The following is a 19788-nucleotide window of genomic DNA, read 5'->3' on the forward strand; positions in this document are numbered from 1 at the left end:
ACTTCCAATCACCTTTCTCCATGCCTAAGACCACCCTGCTTCTCTATCCCATAAATATCTCAAGCCCCTCACCTTCAGGGAGGCAGATATGAGATTTGTTCTCCTGTCTCCTCGCTTGGCTGCCTTGTGAATAAACACTTTCTCTGCGGCACACCTCAGCATCTCAGCATTTGGCTTGCTGCACATTGGACAAATGAACCTGCTTCCATAGCAGAAGTGCTTACATCTATATACTTATATTGTACATAGAAAATTTAAAAAGTAAAAAACTAATCAATCTTATCATTTACAATGAAATTGAAGAATAACAGGGGTGTGTGTGTGGGGGTGTGTGTGTGTGTGTAGCGAAAGAACCAACAGTAATTGCTGCAAAAAAGAAGAGAGAAAGAAAGAGATGGGAGAGAAAGAGAAAAAAGAAAGGAAGGGAGGGAGGAAGGGAGAGAGAGAGGAAGGAATGAAGGAAGGAAGGAAGGAAGGAAGAAGGAAGGAAAGAGACAGAGGGGGAGGAAGATGAAGGGAAGGAAGAAAGGGAGGGAGGGAGGAAATGATCTTGTTCCATGTCTCACATGGTTCTGTAAAGCCCACTGATCAGTTACAGATGCTTAAAGAAAACCTTAGCAGGTAAAATGATTCTAAGTATGTAAGAGTTATTTTCACTTTACACTGAACAGAAGGAAATCATGAAAAGGAGTTTTTACACTTGGGATATAGAGCAGAACGTAAATTAAGTCTTATTGGGACCTTGTTTCCATATGATACATAACTCTCATTTAATTCCATGTGTATCAATGCACCGTGTGTATCAACAAAGGGAGACTACATCCTTTCTGCACAAAATCATTTTTTGTGGTTGTTTCTGTTTAATAAGCATTGGGGAAAATGTGACAATACCTGGTCACTGAATTGAGGACCCTGGAGTGGGAACAATGGGTGAGGGTGTTGGGGTGATGGGGAGCAGCCAAAGGAGGCAAGTGTGAGGGACAGGGCAGTGAGGGGCCCTGGGCTACTCTAGAGGGACATGCAGGGTCCAGGTAGGGTCTTTGGCTGCTCACAGGACAACAGCTGTGCTCTTCTTCTTGTGGGGGGAGGAAGGCACTGAATTCTTCCCCCACAGCTTCTCCTCGGACCCTTCTTCATCCTGAAAAAAAACAAAAACAAAAACAAAACAGAAAAAAAAAACCCCCAAAAAAAAGGAGGAAAATCAATTCTTGGGAGGAAAAGGTTGGAGTAGAGTTAGCTCCATAGAACTGGAAATCAGACAAATGAAAGAAGGAGGGAAGAAAAAGGTGACGGAGGAAGGGGAGCTAGACAAGACCTAGGACGTGGGAAAGAGGGGAACGTGGGAAAATGAGAGCAAAGAAGGGCAGCGGAGGCAGAAGGCAGAAGTCAACCCAGGACATAGTGATGGGGTCATGTTCCCCAGACAGTGAAGGGCAGAGCCAAGCACAGGAAAAGGGCTGAGTGAGGGGGAGCGTGACCCCTGCTCAGCAGTGTTCCTGCCCCGATGTCCTTCCCAGCCCTAGAGCTTCACCAACCAGATCCGCTCTTTCCCTAGTGCCTCCCTAACAGCTCACCAGGGCCCGGGAGCTCTGGCCACAGAAGCATCGAAGACCCACGCCCAGGGAAGCCAAGGATACAATGACCTGCAGGACACAGACGGCCAGGAGCAGACCACGGATTCCTAGGAACAAATCCTGAAGATAAAGTAAGAAAAAAGTTACAGTCAGGAGTCTGCTTCTGCTGTTACTATCATCTTGCTACCCCAGGAGGGATCAGACCCTGTCCAACTAACTACTTCCCACCAAAGCAGATTGCATCTTCCAACTACGGGGGCAGCCACAGACTCCATCCCATTTGCTTGCCTGCAATGTGACCTTACCTCCCCCTGTGAAGAGGTGGGATCCACTGCTCCACCCCCCTAGAATCTGGAAGGGCCTGGGAATGCTTTGATCAACAAAATACAGTGGAAGTGACACTAGGTCAATTATGGGGTAGCCCTTATTTGGCCTGGCAGCTTCCATTTCCTACCTCTTGAAATGCTCACAGTGGAATGCTCCCTGTTGGGACCTGCTTGCTGGGCTACGAGAAGCCCAAGCCACGTGGAGAAGCCATTGTAGGCTCCCTGGCTGATAGCCCCAGCTGAGCTCCCTGCTGTGTGAGTGCGCCATCTTAGCGGTCCAGCCCGGTCAAGCTCTTGGATGACTTCACCCTCAACTGACACCTGACTGCAACTGCATGAGAAAACGCAAGTGAGGACTGCCCATGTGAGCCTAGTCAACCCGCAGAATGTGAGAAGTAATAATAAATTGCAGTGTTAAGCCAGTACATTTTGGGGTAGTACGTTATGCAGCAATAGATAACTGATAACAGCCACACGCCAGAAAAGACGGAAGGGTGGTTCATGAAATCCTCGCTTCAATGTCTCCTCTTTGCCCTCATCCCCTTTGATTCAGGGAATTTTCATGCCATGAGGATCTGAACAGTGGCTTCAGATTAAGTTAAAACCTCCTGAACCAAAGACCTCGGGTGAGGTCGAAGCTCAGAGAGCCTACATCTCTGCCCTCAGGTGCCCCAATTCCCCAATGCACAGCTGTGCTGCGTCCTGGAAGACTGACTCTCCTTTCTCACCATCAGCATTTGCATGTAGTTTCTGCAGCGCTCCTCCTTCCACGATGAATAGGAATTGCTTCGTCCAGTCTGTTGGTACCCAAAGGTGGGGGTGGCAGGGACTAAGGAATCACACACGGAGCTGATGTCATAGAAGACATCAGGTTGCCAGGTTAAACTATTCACACAGAAGACAACAGCAGCCATGGCCGTGCCAATGCCAGCCAGGGTGAGCAGACTTGATATGCAGCCCTAGAAGAGAGAGGTTCCGGCTGCAGACTCCCTCTATGGATGGCAGAGCTGTGGGGTCCCGGCCTCAAACCAGTCTCCTCTTCCCCAGCTTCCTGGCCAAGGAAACCCTCCCTACCCCTCCAGGAAAGATCTTAGGATATTTGAAACCAAAGGGGAGAAGACAGAAAAATAGGGCAGGAAAACAGAGACATAGGAGGGGGAAGAGGACAAGGTGGGACACAGAGGATGCCCAGACTCACTGAAAGTTTTCCCCAGTGCTTCTCATGGACAACGGCCCCAACTCCTGCTGCAATGGCCTAGGAAGAGAAGACACCAGAAAAGTCCTCCAGTTGGCTGTCCTGAAATGATCTCCCGTCACACTTCTCCCAACAGGCCCCAGAACAGCCAATGTGAAGCAGGATCCAAGGAACAGGCAAAGAAACCTAGCAGATGGACAGGACTCTACTTACAACTGCCCCGCTATTCCCAGCCTTGCCTTAAAGAGAAAAACAGAGGGTGGAAGGGTTTTGCCCACCCCCTAAGGCAGCCTCCTTATAACAGAGAGCATTTGGACTCTGGGTCTGTGGTCTCTTCCCCAAATCCCTGACCCAGATCCAAAGGAACTTTCTTTCTCCTTGTCCATAAACACTTGCCTCCCTCAGAGCTCACAACCCCTTTCTTACTCACCACAAACCCTGCCCAAAAGGCACAGCCTGAGGCACGCAGCTGAATCCAGGGCCCCAAGTAGAGAAGCCCTCCAAGAGCACAGCTCATAGCCCCCAGCAATATCTGGGTCACCTGCAAGAGATGGGGAAAGCCACACCCCTTCCCATGAGTCACCTGCTCCAGGAGCGGCCACGCAGCTCCCACCTAGGTGGTTTTCCTCTCCTCTTCCTCTGCCCCGACTTCTCCGCAGCTCTGATTCTGGAAATTCTGTTCCCTTAACATCCATGAAGCAGCCCGTCCTGGTTCTCCCTCATCCCTTTGACTTGCCAGCCTTTTATCCTTCATTCTTTTCTAAATCCCATTTTTCCTAAATACCACAATTTGTCATCCCACCTGATGATTCCTCTTTTTTTTCTCCTCATTTTCCCTTGGGAAGCCCATCACCCTGTCCAGGATGGGCCATGATGACCTCCTTCAAAAAAGGAGAGTGGTTAGCTGACAGCCTACAGTGGGCAGCGCCTTCAAGGTCCCCTCATCTTTCAAACTGAGGGCACAGTCTTTGGGGATGGCTACCCAGCCAATGATTAAGCAAGGCAGTGGTTCAAGGGCCATTTTCAGCTAACACGGAACTCCTGTGATGGGCAGTCTTTGCTCCCGAGCTCCCCACTGGGCTGGCCCAGACCTTGTCAGCCCTGCCTCATGATCTGATGTCTCCCCCTGCCCAGTCCTTCTCCTGCCCTTTTCATTGCATGGATGTTACACCCCAATAAACCTTTCGCACACCCAACTCCCACTCGGCGTCTGCTTCCTGGAGGATCCAACTATCACAGCCTCTTGGACGTCACCACCTACATGTCCTGCCAGCTTCTCAGATTCACTGCGTCCAAATTCCAGACCCCACCCACACCCTCAGTGTCTGCCTCGCTGACTTCCAGGGCTCCAATCTTCCGGTCTCCTTCACTCCAAACCTCAGCATCTTCCCGGACTCCTCTCCTCCCTTGTACTCCACGTCCACTCACTCCCAAGTCATGGCGACCCCATCCACAAAGGATCTGGTCTCCTCTCTTTCCTCCTCATTTCTGCTGCGACGTCGCAGGTGCAGACCCTCCATGCTTCTTACCTGGACACCTCCTGGCTGTGAGGCTGCCTGAAGCTCAGGCGCCTGCTCAGAATCTCTCCACAGTCTTCCCACCATCGAAGCTGATTCAGATTCCTCACCTTGTCACTCAAGGCTCTCAGCAATATGGCCCTGGTCTGTATTTCCAGTCTAATCAGCCATGAGTCCCATTCTCTTTACCCTGACAGAACTTGTCCTATGCTTTCTGGCTTCTTTGTCCTCTTTCTTGCCATTCTTTTAACCTGAGATTCCTTTTCTTCCATCTTCCACCTCTATCTGTCTAAACACACCGCTGCTCCGTTCAAGGGCTGGCTCAGATGCCTACCCCTGCAGGACGCCATCCTGCCTCCCAAGGATGTCACCTGAGCTACCTTTAATTCTAGGCACTTGTGTAGTTGCCTGATCCCTTCTGATGGATGCTGGGCGCCTTCATGTTATTGCCTAGATATCCTCTCTGAAGTTTTTCCCCCAAAGTGCCTATCATATTGCCTTGCATTGCAGGCCCTCCGTCCACGTGGGTTCAATTAACCTGAATGAACCGCCTCCAGGGATCCTTCCGCCCACCCCCCAGCTCTGGCTGGGACTGTTCACGTTGCACCGAAGAAGGGATCCACTATTCCTTTCCATCTAAATCTCTGTGGTGAAACTTCCCAAACGTTCTTTTCCCAAACGAGATGGGATACGAATAGTGAGTTTTCATGGGGATTCAACCCACTTTCCTTTTCCGCATCGTATGGAAGAAGGAGCGTTACCCTCCTCTGTGTCACCTTGCTAACCCACCTCTCCAGCCCGCTCTTACCCCTAGTGCCAGCTGTCCGTAGCCTATCCTGGCCTTGGCAGGACGGTGGGACAGGTGCTCCATCAGGGAACTCCCAGCTTTCAGCAGTTGTGCCAAAGCGGATTCCTGGTGGATGTGGATGTCGATGTGAGTGGGCTGGGACAGCGTAGAGGCCACGTCGACTCCATTCACCACCAGCATGTTTTGGGTCATCCTGCCTGCTGGGGAGATGCACAGAAGTGAGGTCTGAGATCTAAGTAAGGGAAAAAGGAATACACTGCATGAGTTCAGGGAGAGAAAACAGTCTTCGAGTCAAGTCAAGTCACGGCATGTGGGATCTTAGTTCCCCAACCAGGGATCAAACCCACACCCCCTGCCTTGGAAGCACAGAGTCTTAACCACTGGACCTCCAGGGAAGTCTCTGTCGCAGTGACCTTAATCTGGGTTGCAAATCTGAATCACCTCTAGAGTTTTCACCATATATACTCTTGGACCTCTTCCCAAAATGGTCAGATACAGTTTGTCTGGGCCTTGGGATTGACAAAGAAAGGAATCTGAATTATTTCAGCAACGGAGTGTATATATTTATACATAACACTTTCATATGGTTAAAAAAAAATCAAAAGATAAAACAGGGTATACTGCTAAAACCCACTCTCCCATCTTTCTCTCCTAGCCAGCTAGCTGTCTTCCAGGTGGAAAAATATTATCATTTTCTAATATATCCTACAATGACTTTTTTGCATATAAAAACATGTAAAAATATTCTTTCTCTCCCTCTTTTCCCACAAATGGCAGGATAGCACACACAGTTTCTGCACAATGATTTGCTCACAGAACCATCTTTTAAAAATAATCCTACATCAGTCCATAAAATGCGTCCTCACTCGTTTGTACGGCTGCATAGTATTCCACTGTATGAATGCATCATAATTTTTTTAAGCAGTCCCCTATTTATAGACCTTTATTTTTTTTCTTACAAGCAACATGGAATCAGCATGTCAATGGGAATGTGTGTTTGTAATTTTAAAAGGTATTTCCCTCCATGGAGCTACTTCCATGCAATTCTCATGCAAGGACAATTCCAAGAGTGTCCACTGCCCCTCTCCAAGACCAGCAGAAGGTGTCAGCAAACTTTCTAATCTTTTTCAAATGTCTCTCGGAAAAATGACATTCCGTTGTAGATTTTAATCCTTTTTAGTCAATAAAATGTCCCCTTTTAATTGTGTATCTCAGTGACTTTTAACAAATGTGTACATATGTTCAACCATAACTACAATCAAGATACAGAACATTTCTATGTTGCAAAAAGTTCCCTAATGTCCCTTCCCCAGGAACCCCTCCAACCCTTGGCCCCAGGCAACCACCAGGCTGCTTTCTGTGACTATTCCAGTATCAATTCTCTTATGAGTGAGTTTGGTCATCTTTTCACATGTTTAAGAGCCTTTTTCCTCTTCTTTTGTGAGCTTTCCTTTCATATCCTATGACCTCCTTCTGTTACTCTGTTTTGTTTTGGTCTTTATAGGAGTTCTTCGTGTATTTGAAAAATTACCATCTGTGACATGAATTACAAATAGTGCTTTACAATTTGTGATTTATTTTTGACTTCGTTTGTATTTTTATATAATCAAAGTTTTCAGTCATTTTTTATGATTTCTGGGTTTTATATTGTACTTAAAAGGGACTTTCCCATTTCAAGATTATAAAATAATAATCCGTCCATGTTTTCTTCTAAGTGCTTTTATGTTTTCAGTTCTCACATTTAAATGTTGAGTCATCTGGAATTTACCTTGTAAGTTGGAAAAAATGGATCCAAGTTGGTTTTGGTTTGTTCTCTTCAGATGGTTAACTTCTGAAGAGTATATTCTGTTTACGGAATATATCATCCTTCTCCCACTGATTTAAAATACTCCCCTGAGCAAAAATGAAATTCCCGTAGGAATCCAAGCCTATTTTAGTCTTTATATTCTGCCCATTGGTGGATCTGATGAGTCATGCAGCATTACTGTAATTTTAATAATGAGTATAGAGTTTAACATTTAGTTGAGCTGTTTCATGACCCTCCCCCCCCCGTTACTTTTTTCTTTCATGGCCACTTTTGCTAGATTACTTCTCCTTAGGCACTTTAGAATCAACTTGCCTAGCTCCAAAGGAAATCCTCTCCAGGTAATTCTCATGGGCATCCTACTTCTCACTGTTTAAATCATAACATTATTAATAACAATTCTAAAAACACCAGCAAGAGCAATAAGTTTAAGGTCTTCCCATTTGTATCGTATGAACTTTACAGAGCAGTTTCACTCTTCACCTACCTGGCCTCCGTGCAGTATAAAGGACAGGTGTTTGACAATTCTGCAGATGGGCAAGGAGGTTCAGACCTGTTCACAGACACACAAGGAAGCCCAGCTGGGATTCTAGCCAGATCTTCCTTGGGACCCAGGGCTCAGCATCATATTGCAGTCCAGAATGTGCCTTGGGCTCCGGCTCCCTCTGAACCCTCTGGATACCACTGCTTCCCCCTCCCGCCTCACCCCCAGCTCCAATCCCCAGATCAGCCTAGATTCCTGCTCTTCCTCTGAGCCAGGCCAGCGCCATGAAGATCCCCTTTCACGCCACCCTAACTCCAGGGTGTGGGGCTCTTCCCTGCTGCCCTGGACGCTCTTCTCTGCCCAGCTCCTCCCTGTGCCCCTGAAGCTGGGGAGAGAGGGCCGGGATCCCAGCTACACCCTGGGCCCTCCACCTTCTGCCTTTGCTGCTGAAGGACCTCTCACCAGGAAACCAGCCATCCCACCCTCAGAATAAAGATATGAGGCACTGGGGAGGGAGAGTCCAGCTGACGTGGCCCTCCGACCCGCCTAGCCATTTTTCTAGTGTCACGTCCTCTATCTAGTGTATCCCTCCCTCCCAAGCAGGTCCTACAGGGACCAGGAATGGGGGGAGAATGGCATCCTGTGAGACAGGATGGGGGCTTTGGGGACTGGTCTTGGAGATTCCTCGAGAGAAAGAGAGAGGGGTCCTGCACTGAGAGTCTCCTGGGACGGGTCACCTGGGCGGCTCACCTGAGGGCCCTGCTCACCTGCTGTCCTCTGGGAACCAGCGGCCTAGCAGAGCAGAGCTGCCCAGAGCTGAGGCACCCGGCAGTGGGTGGGAGAGAACAGAAGGAAGGGGTGGAGTGATGAGGGCCTGACCTTCAGCACCTTGACTTCCCAGAAAATAGCTGGTCCAAAGGGGCCCCTCGAGGGGGGTTTGGTCTCGAGTAGATAATCAGGCTGGCCGGAGAAGGCAGAGCACACAAACACACAAACACACACACTGGCGTGTTCATCCCTCCTCAGCACACACACTGGGGTGCACACGGCACAGACAAGTCTTTGTTCAGAAAGCCCCTGCCCTGGTGGGGATGGGGGATTTTCCAGGGCCGGTCAGCTCTGCAGTCTCCCAGGCCACCCACCTGGCCCCTGTGCTCTCCAGGGCATCGGAGCCCAGTGATTCCCCCCTGGCAGCTGGAAAACCCTGGAGGGGCCCTTTGCTCCAGCTGTGTGCTGGGAAGTTGCCTCATCCTTCCCTTTCTGGAGCCCCACCAACCCCCTCCCCTTTCTGCCTGGTTCTCAGCCCCCACTCAGCCATCCCCAGCCCTCCTATCACCCTCGACCGTGACTGTCGGTCCCCGAGGAGAGCAGGTGAGGCAGGCCCTCAGCCCAGGCGGCCCTTTCCCAGAGACCCTTCTCACAGGGCCCCTCCCCAGAGGAGTGCCCACCCTGCCCCCTCACAGGCCCCCCAGAACTTGCTGGGGAGGGAGGGACCAATGACCACGTAGAGGATGTGCATCCAGGAAGGTGGCACGAGTGGAGGCCAGGTTCATCCCTGTCCCCGTGTGATGCCAAATCATCCTGGCCTTTGGCCTCCATCTGCACCCACAACTTCATGCAGAGGGTTGGGGGGGGCAGTTTGAATAGGCAGCGCAGGGCTGAGTAGCCATTGATGGAGAGGGAAATATGTAGGGGCGGGGGGTGGGTCCCCGGGCTCAGCTGGGAAGCAGCTGCCTCAATAGTAGTTCAACAGGCAGCCAGGACTCAGTTCTGTCTGGCAGCCTGAGGGCTCTGGAGGGCAAGAGGCAGAGGGGAGAGCCAGGGTGAGGGCCGTGATCACACAAGCGGGCTGGGAGCAGAAAGGAGAGAGGTGAGGGCTCCAGGGCACCGCTTGGTCCAGACCCTGAGGCCGTGGGAGGAGGATGGGGAGACAGAGCAGATCTGGGGTGAAGGCGGCGGCTCCAGTGGGCTGAGTGGTGGCCTCAGCCTCAGCAGACTCAGGGATCCCTCACATGACACCCCTCAAGGCAGGTCCCAGATGCTGCACTGTGACCGGGGGCCTCGCCAGCTCCCGCGGAATCTGTGCAAACCTCCTGCCAACTCTTCCCCCTGACGCCCCCTTCCTCCCTCCCAGGCGGGTGTCCACAGGCTTGGGGATGGCAGGTGGCGGGGAGGTGGCCGCTGGAGCTCCCCAGCCCACCTGCATCAAGGTGCACATCCACCAGGAGTCGGCTCTGGCCAAGCTGCTGCTGAGCGGCTGCTCCCTGCTGCAGCCCCGCGTGCCCCCGCCCCACGCCGCCTCCCGGGCCCTGGGCCGCCGCCGGCTGCTGGTGGCCTCCTGGGTGAGTAGGGCGCCCAGCCTCCCTGGACTGGGAAGGGTAGGCCCCCTCCTCTTGCTGCACACTCTCCCAGCCAGCCTCTCTCTGAATGCGATGCTGAGCCAGTCTTACGTTCTTCCTAGAGATCAAGTTCTGGCTTTTCCTTCACTTACTGGCCTCTCAGGGAAAGCTGTACGTAGGGTGGGCTGTGGGCTGAAGGGTGCAAAGGAGCCCCTGACCATTTAAAGTCCCAGCTGGTGGAACCCGGAGCTCATCCTCTCCCGACCCAGCGTGGGCTAGCTCTCCCCTCCCCTCGCCTTCTCTCCCCTCCTGTCCTCTCCCTCCTCGTCCCCCCTCTCTTTCTCTCTTCTCTCTCTCTTTCCCTTTCATGGGGTTCTAACCTTTAATACATGGAGTGGCAGGTCCTCAAAACTCCCCTGAGACTTAGGCGCAGAGGGTTTCTCCTGGGCCCGGGAACCTGGGATCCGGGTTCTTAGGTTTTTCATCTTTCAGGCGGTGCAGATCATGCTGGGCGTGTTGAGTGGGGTCCTGGGAGGATTCCTCTTCATCTTCTACTACACCACGCTGCTTGGATCAGGAGCTCCCATCTGGACAGGGGCGGTGGTGAGTGGAGCGGGAGGACCGTGGGCAGGGGGACCCCTATCAGAGGTGAGAGACCACCACCATCGACCCCATCAGAATGTAGACCGTTTGCAGCTGAAAAGACTCCCAGCTCTCTAGGCTGACGCCAGGCTTCTACAGATGGGAAAATAGCTGAGCTAAGGGCTGGGAGGGCCACGGTCACCGGTCAGCTCTCGCGGGTGCCTGCACCGGGCTTCTCCCACCACTTCTCCCACCTTCAGCAGCAGATCAGCTAAGGATCTAGGACAGGGCTCATCTCCAGGCACTTGCACTGAGATGGAGGGAGGCGGAACGTGCTGGAGGGTGTGTACAAGGGAGATGCACCTCCCGGTGGTTTCCCATTGCCCTCTGCAGGCCCTGCACACAGGGGAAGTCCAGGGGGGCTCACCGGACAACAGCAGTTATGTCAGCAGATGGACGTGTGCCACCTGCAGCAGGAGATGGGTGGGCAGATCATAGCAGGAAAGAGGCACCCTCTGTCCTGCCCACCCTCACAGAACAAGAGCAAAACACACGTACTGATTAAGAGAGGAGCCAGAAGTAATCATCCTCATCCACCCCGTGGCCAAAAACACTGAGATTATCTACAGAACTGCCAAACAGGATTCAGATCCATCTTTCCCTTGGCATCAAGCAGACTTCCTGTCCTGGAAGACCCGCTGGGTGGGAGACTGAGCGCTGCTGGAACGAGCGCCTGCCCTCACCCCGAGGCAGCGGACGCTTATCCTGCACTGAGAGCTCCTCCAACACCCCGGACCTTCCACCCCACCGCCCTGGAGCTTTCGTAAAGCACCTGGTGTTGCTTAAAAAGAGAGGTTTTGGAGAAGGGAAGGGGGGTTTACACCCAGCTTGACCATGAGCACTTTCGATGTCCCTAAAATAGAGAGTCCTGCAGCCTCGGGCGTTTGATTCAGCCTTCAATACCCTCACCGTTGTCTTACAGACAACAGAGCTCAGCTCAAAACCTAGGGTCCACGTGGGGTGCTGTGGGGAAAGGCCAGAAGGATGGTTGGCTTTGCCTGTGGGAGCTGAGGAGGGAACAAGAAGCAGGCTGCTGGGGGTGGGGCTTAGCTGCCCTGAGCTACCCCCTGCTGCTTCAATCTCTCCCCAGGCTGTGCTGGCTGGTGCTGTCGCCTTCATTTATGAGAAACGAGGTGGCACCTACTGGGTGAGTTCGGGGAGGGGTGGACACCAGGCCCAGAAGCTGGAGGCCACCCCAAGCCTGCCGCCCATCCCACGCTCTCTCCACTAGGCTTCCCGCTCTTTGTCCCGGGCTGGGCTCCGGAGACACTCAGTCTCCAAGGTCTGTCTCTGCCCCCTGTCCCCACCAGGCCCTGCTGAGGACCCTGCTCGCCCTGGCAGCTTTCTCCACGGCCACAGCCGCCATCATCATCGGGGCTAGAAGTTTCCATGAGTACCACCATGTTTTCTTTCACGGTATCTGTGATGTCTCCCCTTCCTGGGGGCCCACCAGGGCCCCCAGCTCTCCGAGTGCAGACGTGGGAAGGCTGAAGCTGTGCACCTCCTATGTGAACATGCTGAAGGTAGCCGGGCCGGGGAAGGCACGGCAGCGCGCGGTGAGCAGGGAGGGTCAGACAGTGGAGAGTGAGGCTGTCCACCGAAAAGGGCATGGCCTGTTCTACCCTGAGCACGTCTCCCATCACCACAGCGTGGCAGGGAACAAAACAGAAGCGGTTCCTATGGTTGTGGGAGTTACAGATCTATGGGAAATACAAACACTGAACTCATAGTAAATGAGCTAATACCGCAAATACGTGAAGAGCTGCTAAGGTGTTAAATGCATGTTCAAGTCTTGGGCTTGTCAGGGAACCAGACCACAGCCCAAGCCCATCGCTGCTCAGATGAGGATGCTGAGACCCGGTGACAGGGGTTACTGGCCGCTCTCTGCATGCTACACCCACTGACCCCCACCCCAGGCTCCTTCTTCAGCCTCCGCCCACCCCGGAAGCTACCGACTTGGGGATGGGATGAATGGGGTGGAGAGTGACCCTGTGCCATGATCAGCGTGAAGACAGACCACAAATGGCAACAGTCACTCTGGTGCCTACCGCTTTGGTCCTCTGTCCCCAGGCCCTGTTCATAAGCATCAATGCCATGCTGTTGGGGATCTGGGCTCTGCTGCTTCTGGCATCTCTGGTCCCCCTGTGTCTGTGCTGCTGGAGAAAATACCGACCTAAGGAGGTGAGTCCCTAAAGCTTGTGTCTGTGTGTTTGGGGCAGCAGTGCTCTCCAGGGGAGACAGGAATGGAGAGTGGATGGTTTGGGGAGGAGAAAAGTGTCATTACAGTGAGTGTCAAGGGGCATCATTCCTGTGTTTCCACCCCAGTAGTGGCCCAGCCCAGAGACCCCTTGTCCCTGACCAAGTAACACCCAGTCCAAAGACCCTAGGGAGGGACTTCCCTGGCAGTCCAGCGGTTAAGACTTCACCTTCCAATGCAGGGGGTGCTGCTGGTTCAATCCCTGGTCGGGGACTAAGATCCCACATGCCTCGCGGCCAAAACACCAAAACATAAAACAGAAGCAATATTGTAACAAATTCAATAAAGACTTTTAAAACACTGGTCCACATCAAAACAAGAAAAAAAATCTGAAAAACAGACCCTAGGAAGCTAGGGAAGTCCATGTACATGGTGGGACCTTGGGGCTCTTTGCATCAGGTTCCATGAGGCTGATGTTGGATCTGATTGGCTCCAGAACTAAGCTGTCCTGATACAAAGCATTTACACTTTCTCTCCCCCATGGGCTGTCCCACTGCCTCCTTTTCCCTTAGAAAAGAGACCCTCCCTTGAAAGAAACTGCTGGGAGTGAGTGAAATTAGCCCTGCTTCTCCAGAGGACTCATGTCTGGAGCTCCGCCGGGACCGGGTATCCCAGCATCTGCCTGGTGGAAGAAGAACCAGGCCGGGAAGAGAGGCTCTCCTCTGGCCCCAGTTATCCTTCCCCCATGGCCACAGCCACTGCCCTGCACCACCAACCATCAGAGCTGCTCTGGTCCATTTCCTGCTCACCTTCACCATCCTGCCTGCTTCATGTCCCCTCTTGAGCAATGATGATAATAAACTCTCGTGCTGTTGCTCCCAGCTTCTTGCTTAGGGTATTTCTCTTGGCTGGAGGGAGGCAGAGGAGAATGAGCCAACAGCAAACCTACAAAGCTCGTTCCACTCCCAACAGCCAGTCTGCGTCTAGAGTTGCCGGCCTTGAAAACAGACTCTCTTTGAAGCTGGTCCTGGGACTGTAGGCCCAAATGCCTGGCAATGAAGGATGAAAGGAAGAGAGACTCTGATCCCCACTCCCTGGTATGAATTTTGCCATAGCAGGATTGCTAACTGAGGTGGAGGGGAGCGTATCATCAGCTAAACCCAAAAAATGAGGAAGGGGAGCAATTACTGTGTTTCAGCCAGAGACAGAGAAACCCGATGGAGATGGTGCTTGATTTGAGCTCTCACCTTCCCAGAGAAACACAGCCAGCCTGAGATGATTCTGCAGTGAGGCATCCAGAGGAATAAATACCCAAACTACCCATTTCTGCCTCTTGCTAGTTTTCCCTATTCGCCAAACCTAACAGGAAGTCATGGGACATTGGGCGATGATATGATCCATATAAGACACGCCTTTGGGGCACAGAGCAGGCTAGAGAAATATGGAAAGAATATCTGGAGAGGCACACAAATGGTATCCGAAACAATTACTTTTGTCTGTGTGTAAAAAAATATGGTTGAAAACTTCCCAAATTTGCTGAAAGACACAAACGGACAGACTCAAGAAGCTCAATGAGAGCTTCCCTGGTGGCGCAGTGGTTGAGAATCTGCCTGCCAATGCAGGGGACACGGGTTCGAGCCCTGGTCTGGGAAGGTCCCACATGCTGCGGAGCGACTAAGCCCGTGAGCCACAACTACTGAGCCTGCGCATCTGGAGCCTGTGCTCCGCAACGGGAGAGGCCACGATAGTGAGAGGCCCGCGCACCGCGATGAAGAGTGGTCCCCACTTGCCGCAACTAGGGAAAGCCCTCACACAGAAACGAAGACCCAACACAGCCATAAATAAATAAATAAATAAATAAATAAATAAATAAATAAATAAATAAATAAAATTTAAAAAAAAAAAGAAGCTCAATGAATCCTTAACAGAACCAACTCAAAGAAGTACAAGCCTAGATATATCATAATCAAACTGCTAAAAACTAAAGACAAAGTCTTGAAAATAGCCAAACAAAAATGACCCATTACCTATAGAGAAGGGTAATCCAATGACTGTGGTTTCTCATCAGAAACTGTGATGGCCAGAGAAAGTGGCACCATGTTTTTTTAAATCATTAAATGTAAGCACAATATTGTACAGCAACATTTTAGTGTGACTAAAAGCAGAGCTGGCACCAGGGAGTTTGGGGGGGTGATGGTCTGTTCTTTATCTCGATCATGGTACTAGTTACAGGAATCTATACATGTATTAAAACTCACAGACCTGTACACAGAAAAACGAAGGTCAGTTTTACTATCATAATAACTCATAATGATATGGAGATAAATTTGGGATTATTTGTCCATCCCTATCTCAACACCTCCAAGTCATTTCCAGATGTGTACTTTCATTTTCCCCCTCAAAATAAGAGCCTCTTTGATGCAAGCCTGTGATTGTAGCTGTATTTTATATATATATATATATTTTTTTTTTTTTTTTTTTTTTTTTTTTTTGCTGCATTGGGTCTTTGTTGCTGTGCACGGGCTTTCTCTAGTTGCAGCGAGCGGGGGCTACTCTTTGTTGCGGTGCGCAGGCTTCTCGTTGCGTTGGCTTCTCTTGTTGCAGAGCACAGGCTCTAAGAGCATGGACTTCCGTAGTTGTGGCATGGGCTCAGTAGTTGTGGCACACGGGCTTAGTTGCTTCACAGCATGTGGGATCTTCCCAGACCAGGGCTCGAACCCATGTCCCCTGCATTGGCAGGCAGATTCTTAACCACTGCACCACCAGGGAAGCCCTGTATTTTCAAATAAACAAATTGCTTTTGAAAAAAAATTTTGAAACAAAAGGCAGGGCTGGCAAGATACCTGATTTCCTACAGAAGAGAAAACCGAAGATCCAGGACTCTCTGAAGCTGTTCGGAGGGAGGAAGGGTAACCAACGGGGACGGAAGCTGAGGAAGAGCTCTGGGGGGGGACTTGGGAAGGGGTCAGTCCCAGAGACTCAGACCTGCCAGATGCAATAAACAAAGGAGGTTGCCACATTCTGACAGTAAAAGACCACTTCTGAGCAGAAGGGCAAACTGAGTTGACATTCATTTATCTGAATAAAGAACGGAAAGAATTTACATCTAGTCCAGCCGTAAAAAGGACTGAATTTGGAAACACTGTAGAAGAGAAATTCATACCATCTTTAGCTTGAGAAAGAAAGTAATCCACCACGGTCTTTATCTCAGATTTACCCTGCAAATATTTCTTATGACAATATGTTTTTTAAACTTAGTGATTAACAGGTTCCAAAACAGAATTAAAACAAGATTGAATTTAAATTCAAACGCCTGCTTCCCTATCTGAATTCCCCCCCCGACAAGCCAGCTTGATGTAATTAACTCTGCCACCTAGTGGCTACAAAAAGTGTTCTTCAGGAGAAACTAGAAGAGAAAAAATTAATTTTCTTACACAATTCTTTGAAAACTGTCAATGCATTACTGAACAAATATGTACTAATGCCTCCCATGTGGCAGGCACTGTGGGTGCTGGGAAGGGAACTGTGAACAGTGGGGCAATCCTCTGCCTTGCCTAACCCAGGTGACCTTGAGGAGTAAGGGCCAAGAAGTCACGACAACTTCCCCGTCCGCCAGCAGGCGTACCCCCTGCCACCTGCTCTGCTTGAGGCAGTTGATTAGAATCGTGCCATTACATCCCCCCAAATCCAGAATTAGAGGGCAGATGGGAGGTTTCCTACTGCTCCAGCGCCTCCAGTTTTCTCCCCGTCCCACCTCATCTGCTCCAGGGACCCACGATTCAGGAACCAGATATCCCAGTTCTGAGCTGGAGTCAGCCCCTGTCACAGCCCACCCTGCCTCAGCATCCACACAGATGTTAGCTCGGTCCTGCCCCAACCCTGGCCCACTGGGACACGGGCCTGCCCATCCACTGGGAAGACCTTCCACACTCACAAGAATGGTGGGGACACGGTCCACGAAAAATCTCTTCTTGGAAACTTGGGCTCCATGGTAAGAAGGACCCCGGAAGTGGCCTCTCCCTCCCCTATCCAGCCAAGCCTGGGGTCCCAGAGGAATCTGCCTGCCCCACAGCGGAAGCAGCGTGACCCAGGGCCCAAAGAAGATGCCCTGAGAGCACAGCCCCAAGCCTCCAGCACCGTCTGGTCACCTTCAGCACAAAAGACAAGAAGGATTTCTTAAACAGGACACCAAAAGCACCAGCCATAAAAGAAAAGACTGATACATTTAACTGCATTAAAATTAGAGACTTCTGACCCTCAAAAAAATAAAGAAAAAGAAAAGATAAGTCATATAACATGATAAAATACTTAGCAGCACATGTAATTAACATAGGACAAGTATCCAGTGTGTATCAAGTTGAACCATATGAAACTGCCATTTTTTGTAGGTCAGAATGGTCAAATACCAGCAACTTCATGTGATTCAAAGTAACATAAAGAATTCCTACAAATCATTAAGGCAGACAATCCGACAGAAAAATTGACCGAAGATTTGCACAGACACTCCACATAAGAGGAAATCCAAATGGCCAGTCAGTATAGGAAATGTGCTCAACCTCATCAATATTTGGATAAAGGTAAATTAAAGCCACAATGGGGCTTCCCTGGTGGCACAGTGGTTGAGAGTCTGCCTGCCAATGCAGGGGACACGGGTTCGAGCCCTGGTCTGGGAGGATCCCACGTGCCGCGGAGCGACTAGGCCCGTGGGCCACAGTTACTGAGCCTGCGCATCTGGAGCCTGTGCTCCGCAACAACAGAGGCCGCGATGGTGAGAGGCCCGCGCACCGCAATGAAGAGTGGCCCCCGCTTGCCGCAACTGGAGAGAGCCCTCGCACAGAAACGAAGACCCAACACAGCCGTAAATAAATAAATAAATAATTAAATAATTAAAATAGCTTTAAAAAAAAAAAAGCCACAATAACATACCATGAGCTAATCCGTCATATTTGGCAAAAATTTAAAAGTCTGACAATATTAAATGTTGGTGAGGATGTGGGGCAATGGGAACGCTCATACACTGCTGGCAGGAAGATAAACTCAGACAGGCCCCTCCCCCACCCAGTGCAGCCCAACTTGCACGTGCCGTCGTGCTGACCCCACCTCCTCAGAGAGACTTGCCTCCATCTATTTCTACACCCTTTCTCAAATAGGTGACCTTTCCTCCACCAGGAAACCCCCATCACTTGTATATACACTGTTGTTGTATATACAAGTGATATATACATGTGTGCATGTAGCTCCCTTATCTCCCCAACTAGACTGTGAACACTGAAGTCAGGACTGGCTCAGGTCCGTTTGCACACCCCAGAGTTCTTACCAGAGGATTCCACTTCTGGGTATTTACCCGAAGAAAATGAAAACACTGATTCGAAAAGATATCTGCACCCCTATGTTCATTGAAGCACTATTTACAATAGCCAAGATATGGAAACAACCTAAGTGTCCATCACAGATGAATGGATAAAGAAGATGTGAGATATATAGAGAGAGATAATGGACAACTACTAAACCCTAAGAAAAAATGAAATCTTGCCATTTGTGACAACATAGATGGCCCTCGAGAACATTGTGCTAAGTGAAATAAGTCAGATGGAGAAAGCCATATTTTATGATTTCACTAAAAAACAATCGAACAGACAAAACTCATAGGTACAGAGAACAGATGGGTTGTTGCCAGAGGGGAAGGGGGTTGAGGGTGGATGAAAGGGGTGAAGGGGATCAAGAGGTACAAACTTCCAGTTATTTAAAAAAAAAAAAAAGTCATGCGTTGTACAGAATGAGAACTATAGTCAATAATATTGTATTGCAAATTTGAAAGTCACTAAGAAAGTAAATCTTAAGAGTTTTCATCGCAAGAAACATTTTTTTTTTTTACCTAGCTCAGTCTAAGTCCTAGGGCAATACCGGTTCCCTTTGCCTGTTCGGAATAGAGTGAGACTTTTCCATCACACCATTCCCTGGGAATGAAAACTGCAGGATGGCAGGTGGCACAGAATTCCTTTGGGACTCCAAATTCTTTAGATTAGGCTTGCCCATGATTCTGGGCATGAAGTTTTCTGCCTGAAGGCACATGGGCTGAATTTGGATGCTCAGAATAGAAGATACAGAAACCAATTAGGTTCTGCCCTAGAGACTTGATTTACGAGCCTTCTTCCTAACAGAGCATGTGGCCAAACCTGAAGATAAAAATAAGAGAGAGATATTTAAAGTTTACCCTTGAGTTTGCAAAAGATATACTCACTCCTGACCACTGTGAGTGACAGAAACTGGTCCCAGCTTTCCGATGGTTTCAGAAGAGAACCGTGGCTCACCATGGAAAGGCCTCCGTGGCATAAGCTGAGAACAGCCAGGAGAGAGTGGATATCAGGTGTCTCTCGTGGCCCCAGTGACTTTGCCGTGCCAGGCCCAGGAGTGGGTCTGGACTTCCTTGGTTGCCAGTATGGCTTTTCTGGTTGAAAAAGATGAAACCAGAAGAAAGGAGGTGATGTTCTTACGGATGTGAGCACTTTCCTTCCTCCGCGCTCAGAGTCACAGACCTAGACCTGCTCAGTGGACAAGAAACCAGGATTCCTAAGAGTGCTGATGTTCTTCTTGCCCCTCCAGGTGTTCTCTCCACCCTGCTCGCCTGGCAGGCTGGCCTCCATGGACCACATTGGTAGGCTCCCTTGTGCCATAGTGCGGGTTGGGTTCAGCCTATAGGTGGCCCTGGCAGGTGAAGGTGATCAAAGTATCTGGTCCCCTGGCTTCCTCTGTGCCAGACCCCAGTTTGGCATGGCAGCGTCCTACCAAGGGCCACAGCTCTTGTCAGGTGGCTCTGTCCTACAAGTCTCAGCTTGTTCTAGGAACCATGCCAGATTAAAGGAACCAGGAAGCTCATCAAGAGATTACCTGAGACCAGATGA

At 50.4% G+C, this 19788-nt stretch overlaps 2 protein-coding genes across 8 annotated transcripts; one reads left to right on the forward strand and one right to left on the reverse strand.

Moving 5' to 3' along the window:
- Window positions 1-840: 840 nt before the first annotated feature.
- TMEM176B (transmembrane protein 176B) lies at window positions 841-8574 on the reverse strand. 6 transcript variants are annotated; one of them, XM_082399580.1, is made up of 8 exons: window positions 8476-8574; window positions 7712-7777; window positions 5421-5652; window positions 3526-3636; window positions 3099-3155; window positions 2629-2859; window positions 1575-1694; window positions 841-1138 (listed from the first exon to the last, which is right to left on the reverse strand). In XM_082399580.1, the coding sequence occupies exons 3-8, from the start codon at window positions 5610-5612 to the stop codon at window positions 1049-1051; spliced, it is 801 nt and encodes a 266-aa protein (XP_082255706.1). In that variant the 5' UTR covers window positions 5613-5652; window positions 7712-7777; window positions 8476-8574; the 3' UTR covers window positions 841-1048. The 6 variants fall into 6 exon arrangements, with proteins under 6 accessions (XP_082255706.1, XP_082255707.1, XP_082255704.1 ...); XM_082399581.1 differs by having other exon boundaries at window positions 8459-8553; XM_082399578.1 differs by having other exon boundaries at window positions 5421-5620; window positions 8476-8492.
- Window positions 8575-9002: 428 nt separating this feature from the next.
- TMEM176A (transmembrane protein 176A) lies at window positions 9003-13767 on the forward strand. Of its 2 annotated transcripts, XM_082398778.1 has the most exons (7): window positions 9003-9079; window positions 9843-10050; window positions 10540-10650; window positions 11780-11836; window positions 12000-12212; window positions 12760-12870; window positions 13459-13767. In XM_082398778.1, the coding sequence occupies exons 2-7, from the start codon at window positions 9865-9867 to the stop codon at window positions 13498-13500; spliced, it is 720 nt and encodes a 239-aa protein (XP_082254904.1). In that variant the 5' UTR covers window positions 9003-9079; window positions 9843-9864; the 3' UTR covers window positions 13501-13767. The 2 variants fall into 2 exon arrangements, with proteins under 2 accessions (XP_082254904.1, XP_082254905.1); XM_082398779.1 differs by lacking the exon at window positions 11780-11836.
- Window positions 13768-19788: the final 6021 nt, after the last annotated feature.

The sequence above is a fragment of the Balaenoptera borealis genome (genome assembly GCF_965194805.1).
Source record: "Balaenoptera borealis genome assembly, chromosome: 7".
Taxonomy (NCBI): domain Eukaryota; kingdom Metazoa; phylum Chordata; class Mammalia; order Artiodactyla; family Balaenopteridae; genus Balaenoptera; species Balaenoptera borealis.